The following is a 12771-nucleotide window of genomic DNA, read 5'->3' on the forward strand; positions in this document are numbered from 1 at the left end:
ACATTGGTGAACACTTAATTTGTGCTACAAATGAAAGCAAATCGAGGATAGCGAGGGCTTTGCTCTTTTTAGAGATAGCCGATTTCAATTTCAATGAATCACAATCGCTTTCATGATGGCTGAGAATCTTTGCTTTTCAGTATTTTTGAAGTGTGTTTCTGTGTGCCCTAGACAATCAAGCATTCAAAGTGAAGAGGTTCATTTATTTTTGTTATTTCATTATTCAACCTAAGTGTGCTCCTCGGTTGTTTTGGGAAGGGCCATATTCTATGAAGTCATGTGAGTCAGAGATCTTGTCTTTTGTATCTTTATGGCTGTAATTTCTGGCACATAATGGACCTTCAGCAGGAATTTGTTTGCTTGGGTAGTGGATGAACAGTAGAAAGATGAGTTGTGGCCAGGCGCGGTGGCTCACACCTGTAATCTAAGCACTTTGGGAGGCCGAGGCAGGCAGAGCACCTGAGGTCAGGAGTTCAAGACCAGCCTGGCCAACATAGGGAAACCCCATCTCTACTAAAAATACAGAAATTAGCCAGGCTTGGTGGCACATGCCTGTAGTCCCAGCTACTCGGGAGGCTAAGGCAGGAGAATCCCTTGAACCTGGGAGGCGGAGGTGGAGGTTGTAGTGAGCTGAGATCGCACCACTGCACTCCAACCTGGGCAACAGAGCAGGACAATCTCTCAAAAAGAAAAAAAAAAAAAAGGAGGAAAGATCAGTTGCTTCAGGATATTTAATTTAGCTAAAAAGTGACAAATGAAACAGTACTGATACGTGGTTAGTTTGGATGTAAGTTATTGATTCTGAATAATTTTTTAAAATTACAATTACTGTTGATTTAGCCAAGAATGCACAGCTATGACTAAGAGATACAATTAAGTTAAAGAAAAATGAACTAAATATCAAAGAATAATTCCAGTAGATAAGGTTAGGACTAACTCAGGCAGAGGACTCCCAGTGGAAGGGGTGGGAGGCAGTGAACACCACACATGTCACTTAGATCTGCAGTGGGGATAGATGCTGACGTCGGCAGGATCGTGAGATTGCATCTCTAGTTTTATTGATTTGCCTTCGTACATGGGTATATGTTCACAGCCTCCCACCCCTTACGGACAAGAGTTTATGTGTGTGTTAAATTTTCTGATTGTAGTTGTTTGTTTGTTTTTAGAAAAAAAAATCCTCCTTTTAGAACATTTCTTGGTGGTACCATCAGAAATGTCCTCCTTAAGTGGAAAAGTCCAAACAGTTTTGGGCCTTGTAGAGCCAAGCAAACTGGGCCGCACCCTGACCCATGAACACTTGGCCATGACCTTTGACTGCTGTTACTGTCCACCTCCCCCGTGCCAGGAAGCTATTGCCAAAGAACCGATCATGATGAAAAATTTATATTGGATTCAGAAAAACGCCTATTCCCATAAAGAAAACCTTCAGTTGAATCAGGAGACAGAAGCCATAAAGGAAGAACTGTTATATTTTAAAGCTAATGGTGGAGGGGCTTTGGTGGAAAACACAACCACTGGGATTAGCCGAGACACACAGACGTTGAAGAGGCTTGCAGAAGAGACTGGCGTCCATATCATATCCGGAGCCGGGTTTTATGTGGATGCAACTCACTCCTCAGAGACCAGAGCCATGTCAGTGGAGCAGGTAAAAAACCTAAGTTCTTTGACAATATTTGTTCATAAATTCAGAACAGCCAGAACCTTGGAAATGCCCTGGGTTCAGAGGTAGCTGGGCATGCTACAGAAATTTGGTAGCTAGCCAAGACATCTGCCAATTGGGACCCCAATTAGTAATACTGTATTTCATAAAGAAAGTGCCAATTTTGCAAGCAAGTCTTGTGGTAAAGAAAAAAGAAAATAATAATAATAAGTGTCAAGAAAAGAGATCTCAATGCACTGGTCGTTGGAAAATCCAACATGGTAATAGATTTGTGTATATCGTATCTGTCCTCAGTATTGGCACCACAGTCTATTTGTAAACCTCACTTTTCCATCTTCAGTTATGCTACCTCGATTTCTTTCACCCAGGATTTTATAATAACCAGCAATGAAGATTCACTGTAGGGTGAAACTTGGCAGGCAGAGACTTGGCACATTTGTGAGTATGTTTCACTCTCCTTTCACAAAACAGGAGAGGTGGAAGAAAATTCATTTCCCTGTGTTTTGACATAATATGGTCTTAAACAAGAATGGGTAGAAGGAAGTAAATTGTTTAGGGATAAAAAGAATAAGCTGCAAAACTTTTTTTTGCACCTGTATGTGTTCTCTGTCTAAACACACATGTATCTATTTATACATATTTACACATATATGTATATATTCATATGTATCTTCCATTACCTGCATGACAAGCATAGGGTGTCAGCTCAGTCTTTGCAAAAGATCGCTTACTCTCTAGAATATTTTGTATTTCAAAATTTTATCCGCATTATTTTCCAACCAGGACTTTATTTTTTTAAATATATTTATGTTATTTAAAGACTATGCTGATGATGAGTATTATACATTCTTCCAACCACTCTTCGTGGTAACTATGCATATGAACCAAAAAGTGCCATAGTAGTATAGTGTGCTGTGAATTTTCTATGCTGTCTATGATAAAAGACTGAATGAATAGGAGAGAATTAAAGCATTTCTTGAAGCCTTGTGCGGTGATGCGAGCCTGTAGTCCTAGCTACTTGGAAGCCTGAGATGGGAGGATCCCTTGATCTCAGGAGCTCAAGTCCAGCCTGAGTAACATGGTGAGACCTCTGCCTCTTTAAAAAAAAAAAAAAAAAGAAGAAGAAGAAAGAAAAAGAATGACTTGATACATGGGACATAGATTCGATTCATTGGCGGTCTTTCTATATTCAAGATGCTGCTCCCCAGGTTAAGTTATAGATTTCCTTCACTCTCAATGTACTCTCATTAAGTCACTTTGTCCCCCTCCAGCTTCCTAAAGCTATACGTTTCTTGTTAAATAATCACAGTGTAATATTATCTAATCCTGGATTTAGTGTAACTTGTTGATTTGTGATTTGGCCAGCAAAATGCTTTTTTCATTGATTGATAACTATTGAATACATTTTTAAAAGAATGAATGACTAAATAAATAAATTCATTCACATACTATGGTGGATCGATTTTGATAAATTTCACAACCTATAAAATATGTTCCTTCTCACTCTTCCTTAGCTTACAGATGTCCTTATGAATGAAATTCTCCATGGAGCTGATGGAACCAGTATTAAGTGTGGCGTTATTGGAGAAATTGGTTGTTCCTGGCCTTTGACTGAGAGTGAAAAAAAGGTTCTCCAGGCCACAGCTCATTCCCAGGCTCAGCTTGGTTGTCCTGTTATTATCCATCCTGGACGGAGCTCCAGGGCACCATTTCAGATTATCCGAATATTGCAAGAAGCAGGTGCAGACATCTCTAAAACAGTCATGTCACATCTGGATAGGTAAGCAGGCTATCTTACAAATGGATGCAAACTACCATATAATTAATACATGATCAAATTAAGAATCTACAGTAATCAGTCAATGTAATACTAATCACGTAGAGAAAACCACTAACTATATGGAAGCTAATATTTATAAAGTTTTACAACTGACATTAATAGAAGTCAGTGCTGCCATTTTTGTGTCTCTCTGTGTCAGATAGTATCCTAGGTATTTTGCCTAAGGTATTTTGCATAAGTCATTTTGTTTAATTTATTCAATCCTTTATAACTCATAATAGGTGTCACCGTCTCCTTCATTTCTTTGTCTCATGGGATGATATCAAAGTAGCTGCCAATTCCACTTGCTCAGTGTTTACTAGTGGTTGGAGTAATAAAGTTGTCACAACTATAAAGGGAGGGAAAGTCAATGATTTCACCCAGAGAAGAAAACCACAAATACAAATGTTCACATTTGTGTCACTTGTGGTTTGAATCATCTGAATTTTGGAAAATGCAATTATAAAAAATAATAGTAATAAGCATAGCATGTGTTGGGTGGTATTATGTATTAGTTTCCTATTGCTGTTGTAACAAATTATAACAAACTGGGTGCCCCTAAACAACAGAAATTTAGTCTCTCAAAGTTCTGGAGGCCAGAAGTATGAAATGAAACATTGTCGGGGCCGTGCTTCCTCCAAAGGCTGCAGGGAGAATCTTTCCTTGCTTCTTCCATAGCCTGAGATCCAGCTGTTCCATGGTTCGTGGCTGCATAACTACAGCTTTTGCCTCTGTCTTCGCATAGCCTTTTCCTCACTGTCTATGTCCTTCTCCTCTGTTTGTTACGACAACCGTTGCCATTGGATTTATGGCCCATCCGGATAATCCAGAATGATCTCATCTCAGATCATTTACTTAATTATATCTGCAAAGACCTTTTCCCCAAATAATGTCACTTTCAGAGGTTCCGAGAGTTAGAATCTTGTTGGAGTTCACCATTTAATCCCTACATATTATTTTAGATGCATAGGGGACAGTAAAGCAAATGACTAAATGAAGAAATGCCAGCTGCTGTTAATTTTATGAACAAGTCTAACAGGGTTGCTAAGGCTACTCATTAGCCTTAAATTGAATTTATTACAGAATTAATACAGCACCAGTGAGACTAAAAATATATTACAGGTACTTCTATCTTGCCTATTGGAGTAAAGCCATATTCACATATTGATAAATCCTGATTATCAGACCGGACACATTGCTACTTAATAAACTAACAGTCCTACAAAATGTATTGATAAAATGCCTCTCCTTATGAGGCTGCAGTGAACCATGATCACACCACTACATTCCAGCCTAGGCAACAGAGCAAGACCCTGTTTCAAGGAAAAAAAAAAAAATTCTTCTACTTAATAAAAGCTATTGTAAAATCATGTACAGGAAATATAAACAAGTGTAGTTATTAGCAGAACAGAGAAGTCAGCATTAATGGGGAAACTGAGGCACAATAGGATAAAGGCAATTCTCCTGGCAACCGGGTTGTTATCAAGATCCATACTTGGCTATCTTCAGGAATCTTCTGGTTGCACTGATAAGATAGAGGCGGGCTTCTGTAATGGTCACAGGGGCAATGCGTCAGGCTGTGAAAACTAGACTCTTTGGACCCAGTGAGAACTTTAAATTCTGACTCTCGTTGGTGTAAGATCTTAGACAGCTTAATTGAATTTAAAACAATGTATTTTATAATGTTGCCTTGTATGATATGGGATATATGTGGCACATTTATTCAGTAAGGATGATACTTTTTAAACATTGTGAAGTATGTCATACCTTCAAAAATGTATTATGCTAATAATTTTAAATTTTATAAAATGTTTTAGATTCTTAAAAGCATTGCGTTCTGCAGTTATTACACAGTATAAGTGTTTTATGTGTCTATTAGAACATAATTGTTTATCATGTTCAAATATTCTGCATTTCTACTAATTTAAATATGTGTGTGTGTGTGTGTGTGTGTGTGTGTGTGTGTATGGAGAGAGAGAGAGAGAGAGAATGAGAGTCTCTCTCTCTGTTGCCCAGGCTGGAGTGCAGTGGCATGATTTTGGCTCACTGCAGCCTCCATCTCCCAAGTTCAAGTGATCCTCCCACCTCAGCCTCCCAAGAAGCTGGGACTACAGGCATGTGCCTCCACACCTGGCTAATTTTTATATTTTTTATAGAGATGGGTTCTTTCCCTGTTGCCCAGGCTGGTCTCAAACTCCTGAGCTCAAGCAAGTCACTCACCTTGGCCTCCCAAAGTTCTGGGACTATAGGCATGAGCCATTGTACCTGGTCACAAATTTCTTTTAATTGCATGCTTGGCATTCCTTGGGATTCCTGAACGTAAGGATGTATCTTTCATTGTTTCTGAAAAGCCTCGGCCATTATCTCTTTAAATATTGTTTCACTCACATGTTGTTTATCATCTGTATCACAAACTCCAGTTTGGTATATGTAGGGCTTTCTTACCTGTACTCTGTATCTCTTAACATCTGTTTGATATTTCCATCCACATGCATCACTGAGCTGTAATGTCTTCAGTTCGATCTTCTTATTTACTACTTCTCTTTCCAACAGAATCAATCTGTTGCTTAGCCAATTTATTTGCTTTATAATATTGAGAACTGTATAGTTTTTTCTGTTACCTACTAAGTTCTGGTTGGTTACTTTTCAAATCTGCTTGGTTAATTTTGATAATTTATTTTCCTTTCAACATGGTTTCAATTCAACCTTTAAAAAAATATTAAACATACAATATATAACTTGTAATTGATAAATCTAATTTCTGCTGCCTTTTTTTACTCTGATGTAGTTTACTAGTTCTTCTGGCTGTCATTGGTATGAGGTTATTTCCTTATGTTTTAGAGTAGAATTTTTTGTTGTGAGATCAGACTTCTTAGAAATTATTATGAATGTTAAGTTGGTTTCTCCTTACCCCTGTTTTTTTTTTTTTTTTTTTGGTTATTTATTTTTTATTTCTGGTAGGCAGTTGTGGCACTACCTATATGGGAAACTTTATACTACATTTTTTAATTGTGGTAAAATGTGCATAACATAAAATGTATCATCTTTTAAACATTTTGAAATGTACAGTTCAGTAATGTTTAGTGTATTCACTCCCCATGGCCTGTGACAAACGCCATTCTACTTTCTGTCTCTGTGAATTTGACTACTCTAGGTACCTCTTGTAGACGGAATCACATAACGCTTTTTGGGACTGTTTAAACTAAATTTTAGACTTGAGAGACTTAGACCCACACAGGTGCTATGAATTCTGACCCCTCAGCTCGGCAAGTGCAGGAGTGGGGCTATGGATTCTCAAGGGAGACTTTTTCTCAACTTACTTTCCTTTCACTAGAAGCCAAAACTGAGAAAGATATATACAGATACCCCTTGACTTATAATGGGTTATGTTCCAGTAAAGCCATGGTAAGTCAAAAACATTGTAAGCTGAAAGTGCATTTAATATACCTAACCTACTGAACACCACAGCTTAATGTAGCCTACCTTAAACATGCTCAGAACACTTATATTAGCCTACAGTTCTGCAGAATCATCTAACGCAAAGACTATTTTGTAATAAGGTGTTGAACAGCTCATGTAATTTATTGAATACTGTACTGAAAGTAGAAAACAGAATGTTTCTCTGGGTACTTGAAGTACGGTTTCTAGTGAATGTGTATTGCATTCACGCCATTGTAAAGTCCAAAAAGCATTAAGGCAAACTAACCAGGGACCATCTGTAATCTCCAAAAACTGTTTGTGAACCAAGTTTTTACCTACTTCATCCTCAAGGGTGTGTTGCCTTCCATATAAAGGGAGTAGCCCTTTATATGTCTCCAGTCTGATCTCCCACTTGATTCAAGTCCAAGCTCTGTCTTACTTGGCTCATTAATACCTTTTAGGCAAATGCTAGCTCTAGGTCTCTCCTTATTCCTCATTTTTTCAGTTCTCTTGTTGTCTCTGTCCCCTGAGCAAGTAAGTGTTACTTTCCCACCAGCTAAACCAAGCATTTCAAAATAGGGTGTTTTTTTTTTTCCCTCTCTTCAATATAATGTAGTATTTTACATGCATTCTGCTGGAAAGGTTTTCTGTGAACATCTAGTCTGCCATACTGCTTGAAACTGGCTCAAGATGATTCGTAAAGAAGAATCTTTCTATCTCCATCTATTTACAGTTAGACATGTATGTAAGTTAGAAAATTATGCTTGGCACAAATAGAAAACAAGCTTTCATTGGAAAATGTGAAATAAACCTTTGCTTCTACCACAGTAGTATTTCTCTGCTCATAAAATCAAACAATATATAAATTGCAAATGTTTTCTTTATTGCCTAGTGATATACATATATGTATACACTACACCTATATATACACATATGTATATATTTATATATATACACACACATATGTATTTTTTTTCTGTTAAACAATAAAGATACATTACCAGATTTCCATTTGGCTGCAGTTTCAGTATATCTCTCTAGAATGACTCAGAACAGAATGGAAAGGTTGACCTGACATCAGACAAACTCAGAACATTCTAGAAAATTCTGAGACCATCGCTAGAGCAGCCATCCATTCCGTAACTATCTGATGGATTATTCAGGGTTCCAGTGCATGAAAAAGACATACATGAAAGTATGAGCAGTTTGGTAGGGAGGCAGCTAGGGAACATGACTTTAGAAGAAGCAGTGCATTTGGAAAAACATACCGAATAAAGTAACAGAAAAAAATAATCAGGGAGGCAGATGCAGGCATCGTTAGCTCTTTGAAGTGGCTGTTCACAGCAAGACAGTGGCCATGCTGAAGTCTGACTAGGTCAGCCTCTCACAGACTCTCTGAGGTCTGCAGGGCTGTGCATACAATCTGAGCCGTACTGAAAGGCCAAGGACTTCAGCTTTCTGTAATGGGGACAAATCACAAAGGGCATGTATTTCATGCAACGAAATGCACAGAAGCCTCACAAAACAGACGCGCATCCCCAACACAAGGCCTCCAAAAAATAAAAACCAAGACAAAATGGCAAATCATTTCATTTCCCCCATCATGCCTTTTCAGACATGAAAAAACAAAACAAGGCTCTGAAGCTACCCTGTGACTGGGAGATAATCAGGCAGTGGCTCTGCTTCAGAGCCCTCCAGAATGCTGGGACTCTCCAATGGAGCTCACCCTCAGTCTTACCTACCCATGACCAGTTTATTTTTCCCCTTTACAGTAGTATTTCCGTCATCTGAGTATACACAGTGAAATATTACAGTATGCCCCCAATCACAGGTAAATATTTTTGAAGATGTACAGTCTTCATTAGGATTCATGCATTTTTGTGGGTGCACACACACACATACACACATTGCGACAACAACAACAAATTGCTACATGGCTATCCAAAAGGGGCATTTGGGACCCCGAGAGGGAAGAGTTAATGAATGGCCATCACCTTAGGAGACCTCTGAACTACATTGTTGTCATGTGACCATTGGTAACCTGCTTAAGGTCATTTACTAGGAGATAACAGCTTGACAAGATAAATCTGCTTCTGTGTCTAGGCCCTCCCCTAACCATCTGTTCCCTTTAAGAAACGTGGGCCTGTTGGCTGCTGTGAATTTAACCCTAGGGAACATTGCAGGGGACCGCCCTTGATGGTTACAGACACCCAAAGTCAACATGTATTGGAAAAGAGCACCGGCACTTAAGGGTTCCTGCTTGATCTTAATCTATGAAGGCTTTCTGCCTTTCAATCATTTATTATAATTTTACTACCTGTTAAAACTCTACCCACATGTCCAGGTGACGTGTAATGATAGCACTGCCTTGGCCTCCGGTCTAATATAGGCTAGATGCAATTGAAAAAAAAACCCCACATATATCCTTTTTGCCATTCATCTTCAAGGAGATTTTATCGTTAATGGACTATTAGAGTAGCTGTAGGTACTTTTATGACAACAAAATTATTTACCAATGAAAGCTGAGTAAAACAGCATGGCTGGCAGGTATTTGGGTAGCAACTAGTTACTGATTAAATTTTTTACCCCTCTAGAGGGGCAATAGACAAGTGCGGTGCCTGACTCTTTTTTCTGCTCGGTTATCTATTTAACAAGCCAAAGGGCTCTGATAGAAATCCAGGGCCTAGAGTTTGATTAAGGGCACAATGATAATTAAGTGAAGGAAAATAGCACATCACTGTCTGAAAAGTCCTGACTGAGGAAGGTAGAGGAATTGACCTAAGGGTTTCTGAAAGACAAGAGGGAAAGGTTTAGGGAACTGGCCAACAGCACATTTTATTCCATTTGTTTCTGATCATTTGTGCCAAACTGGCCAAACTCTTGGAAAGATATAATTTTGATATTTTTTTTCATGCTCTTAATTAGGTGAAATAAGAGAGTGGGATATCACATCATTCATTCATTCCGCAAATATTTGCGTGTCTAGTTACCATATACCAGATGCTGGGCTGTAGCCTGAAGAACAGCCCACTCTCTGTCTTCAAAGTCATTATTTAATTATAATTATGGTGATTGTTAACCTTAAGGTTTTCTGTGAAAAGCCACAAAAAATAATTATGTGGTTTCCTTGGAACTTACACAATTTAATTCCTGTGAATATTCGTGAATTAATGGGAAGTCATTCAAAAACAATTCCAAGCAAATGTTTGACAAACTGAAATTGAGCAAAACATCTTGATATAGTTAAGTAGTACAGTGGTGTTTAAGAACAATTGGAATGCTATGTGCATGTATTTGTTTGTAACAATTAAAATCCTGTGAATATGGCACTGAGTTTCTTTTATTCTCACAAACAATTTTTTTTTTTAATTTTTGAGAATAAAAGAGACAGGGACTTGCTGTTTCCCAAATTAATTTTGAACTCCTGCCTCAAGCGATCCTCCTGCCTCGGCCTCCCAGAATGCTGGGGTTACAGGCGTGAGCCACTGAGCCGACCAGAAAAATGATTTTTAACCCTAAAGTGTTATGCAAATTTTCCCCACCCCTGCCCTAATTATTGCTTACTATGTATTTTCTCTCAACATGTAGAACCTATGGAAGGAAGAAAGGGAAAGGGGGAGGGAGGGAGGCAGAAAGGAAGGAAGGGGAGGGAGGGAGAAAGAAAGGAGAGAAAGAAGGAAAAAAAGGAGAGAGAGAGAAATCCAGGCAAACATTTGACAAAGTGAAATGCACCAGAATTCTTTATATTCATAAATAGTGCCAAATAAAATGCAATAAAGTTATGGTGATAATTAATAATTAATTGTGGAGTATCCCAAATTATACTATTTTGGGCAGACCTGCCTTCCAGGTGAAAGAGAAGCGCTGGCCATGTGTTCTATGCAGTACATTCTACCCACCAAAGCCTTCCACTAGTAATTTTTTTCTAAAGCAATTTTTCATGACTCTGACACCATTCCCATGAAATGTGACATTTTAACAAATAGGATTGCCATGTCTATGAGATTTATCTTCACTCTCCTCAATACCATCATTCCCTGAACCGTGTATCGCCTTACATGAAAAACGCAGCCTCTTTTGTGCTATGTGGTAGCTGAAGAGTTCATATGGTGAAAAGCTCTTCCTGGGATGTATAAACTGTGAAATGCATTCTAAAATAAAGTTTTAATTACACTTTGTAATTTGGAGCCAACTTCTGGGTTTAGTCTAATTTAAACAAGGGTTTTTCTCTCTTGCAGCCATCTGTTCCTTTTGCTTAAGCCTACACTTAAGTCATAATATTGAAAGGGTGACGTCATTCCTTCCTATGATGTCATTAAACATTTCTTTAGCGACCCAAGCAGTCAGAGAACTGAATGAAATGGTGGGGGGAGATGCTTGTTAAAATGTAGATAATAGCAAACTGAATTTTTAAATTATATTTCATTCCCAGTTATTCTCCAATATCAAAAATATTGTTCAATAAATGTCATGCCTTAATGCAAAAAGAATCCCATAAAAAATAAATCTTTAAAATACCTACATATTTGGGCATAAACTAGTATATTAATGCAAACGTACTCATTTATGGCTTGAGTCTGGATCAAACTAAAATTCTTGGCAAATTGTTAGTGGAAGTAGCAAATTATATGTTTTTAATCATAGGCAATGTTTAGACCACACATTAAAAACTTACATCATCTCTATTTACTTTCTATTTTTGACATTTAAATTTAGTTTTAATTAATTGAGATCAGTTAAATTCCATCAATTAAGAATTTTTCAGATCTGGTAGTTGCCGTGGAGCTGTCATTAGCAGTGTAAGGTAGACATGAATAATGTTTTAAATTCTGTTAATATCAAATCAGAGTATAGTAAATTAGGTTATAATCACTCGATTTTGGTAATTTGCTTTTTTTAAATATTGCATTATAAACATTTTAACGTTAATTTTAGGTTATTGAGTATATATTTCTAGTTGAGTTTAGTAATTATTTTAAGTAGTTGTTGAAAAACTTTAAAAACATAAGAATTCCACATAGTTGTACAAATATTCATTGGTTCTAAATTGATAAACTCAAGGGGGAGGAGGACAAAGATTTTTTGGAATTACTTTTTTTTTTTTTTTCCCCCTGAGACGATGTCTTGCTCTCTTATCCACGCTGGCGTGCAGTGGTGCGATCTCAGCTCGCTGCAACCTCCACTTCCCAGGTTCAAGTGATTCTCATGCCCCAGCCTCATAAGTAGCTGAGATTACAAGCATGCACTACCACGCTCAGCCAATTTTGTATTTTTAGTAGAGACGAGGTTTTGCCATGTTGGCCAGGCTGGTCTCAAACTCTCGACCTCAAGTGATCCATCCGTCTCAGCCTCCCAAAGTGCTGGGATTACAGGTGTGAGCCCATCGTGCCCGGCCTGGAATTACTTTTTTGGGAAACAGTTTTTAATGATCAGTCATTGAAATTCAACAATGTTTTCAATAAATCAGTTGTATATATAAGAATTTTATTGTTATTTTATTTGTATGCCAGTTTTTAAAACATAGTTGATCAAGTTTCTAAGTTTTATCAGGGAATGCAATTTATGATTCTTCAGATGTCAGTGCCTGAGCTAGCTCCACGACCCCACATAGAGCTGCCCTCACAGGCCCACCACTTGCCCAAGGAATTCACAGAATCAAATGGCTGATGAGTTACAATCAAATCAAAGCTCAGCACAATGGAAAGGGCATAGATTAGGAGCTGGAATACCTGCATTGTTGATCACTTTAAAGAAGACCCATGTTTTAGTTTCTTTATTCGTGCAATGACATTAATATGTGACATAACTATTTCACCAGTCTATTGTGAATTTCACAACCTGCTCCTCGTTCTTGTTATTTAATGGTGCCAAC

General features: G+C 37.9%; 1 protein-coding gene across 50 annotated transcripts in view; it reads left to right on the top strand.

Annotated features, from left to right (window-relative positions):
• Window positions 1-12771, top strand: part of PTER (phosphotriesterase related) — a 157722-nt gene that overhangs the window by 45861 nt on the left and 99090 nt on the right. For 36 of the 50 annotated variants that reach the window (XR_012417506.1, XR_010577848.2, XR_012417507.1 and 33 more), the window contains 2 exons: window positions 1167-1645; window positions 3175-3440. Coding sequence is in view for 45 of the 50 variants with exons in the window: in XM_065520350.1 (XP_065376422.1) it covers window positions 1167-1645; window positions 3175-3440 (745 nt within the window). In the remaining 5 variants the exon portion in view is untranslated. The remainder of the gene's footprint in view (window positions 1-1166; window positions 1646-3174; window positions 3441-12771) is intronic. The other 14 variants (XM_074001142.1, XM_074001143.1, XM_065520374.1 and 11 more) reach the window with 1 other exon arrangement.

The sequence above is a fragment of the Macaca fascicularis genome, chromosome 9 (genome assembly GCF_037993035.2).
Source record: "Macaca fascicularis isolate 582-1 chromosome 9, T2T-MFA8v1.1".
Classification (NCBI taxonomy): Eukaryota; Metazoa; Chordata; class Mammalia; order Primates; family Cercopithecidae; genus Macaca; species Macaca fascicularis.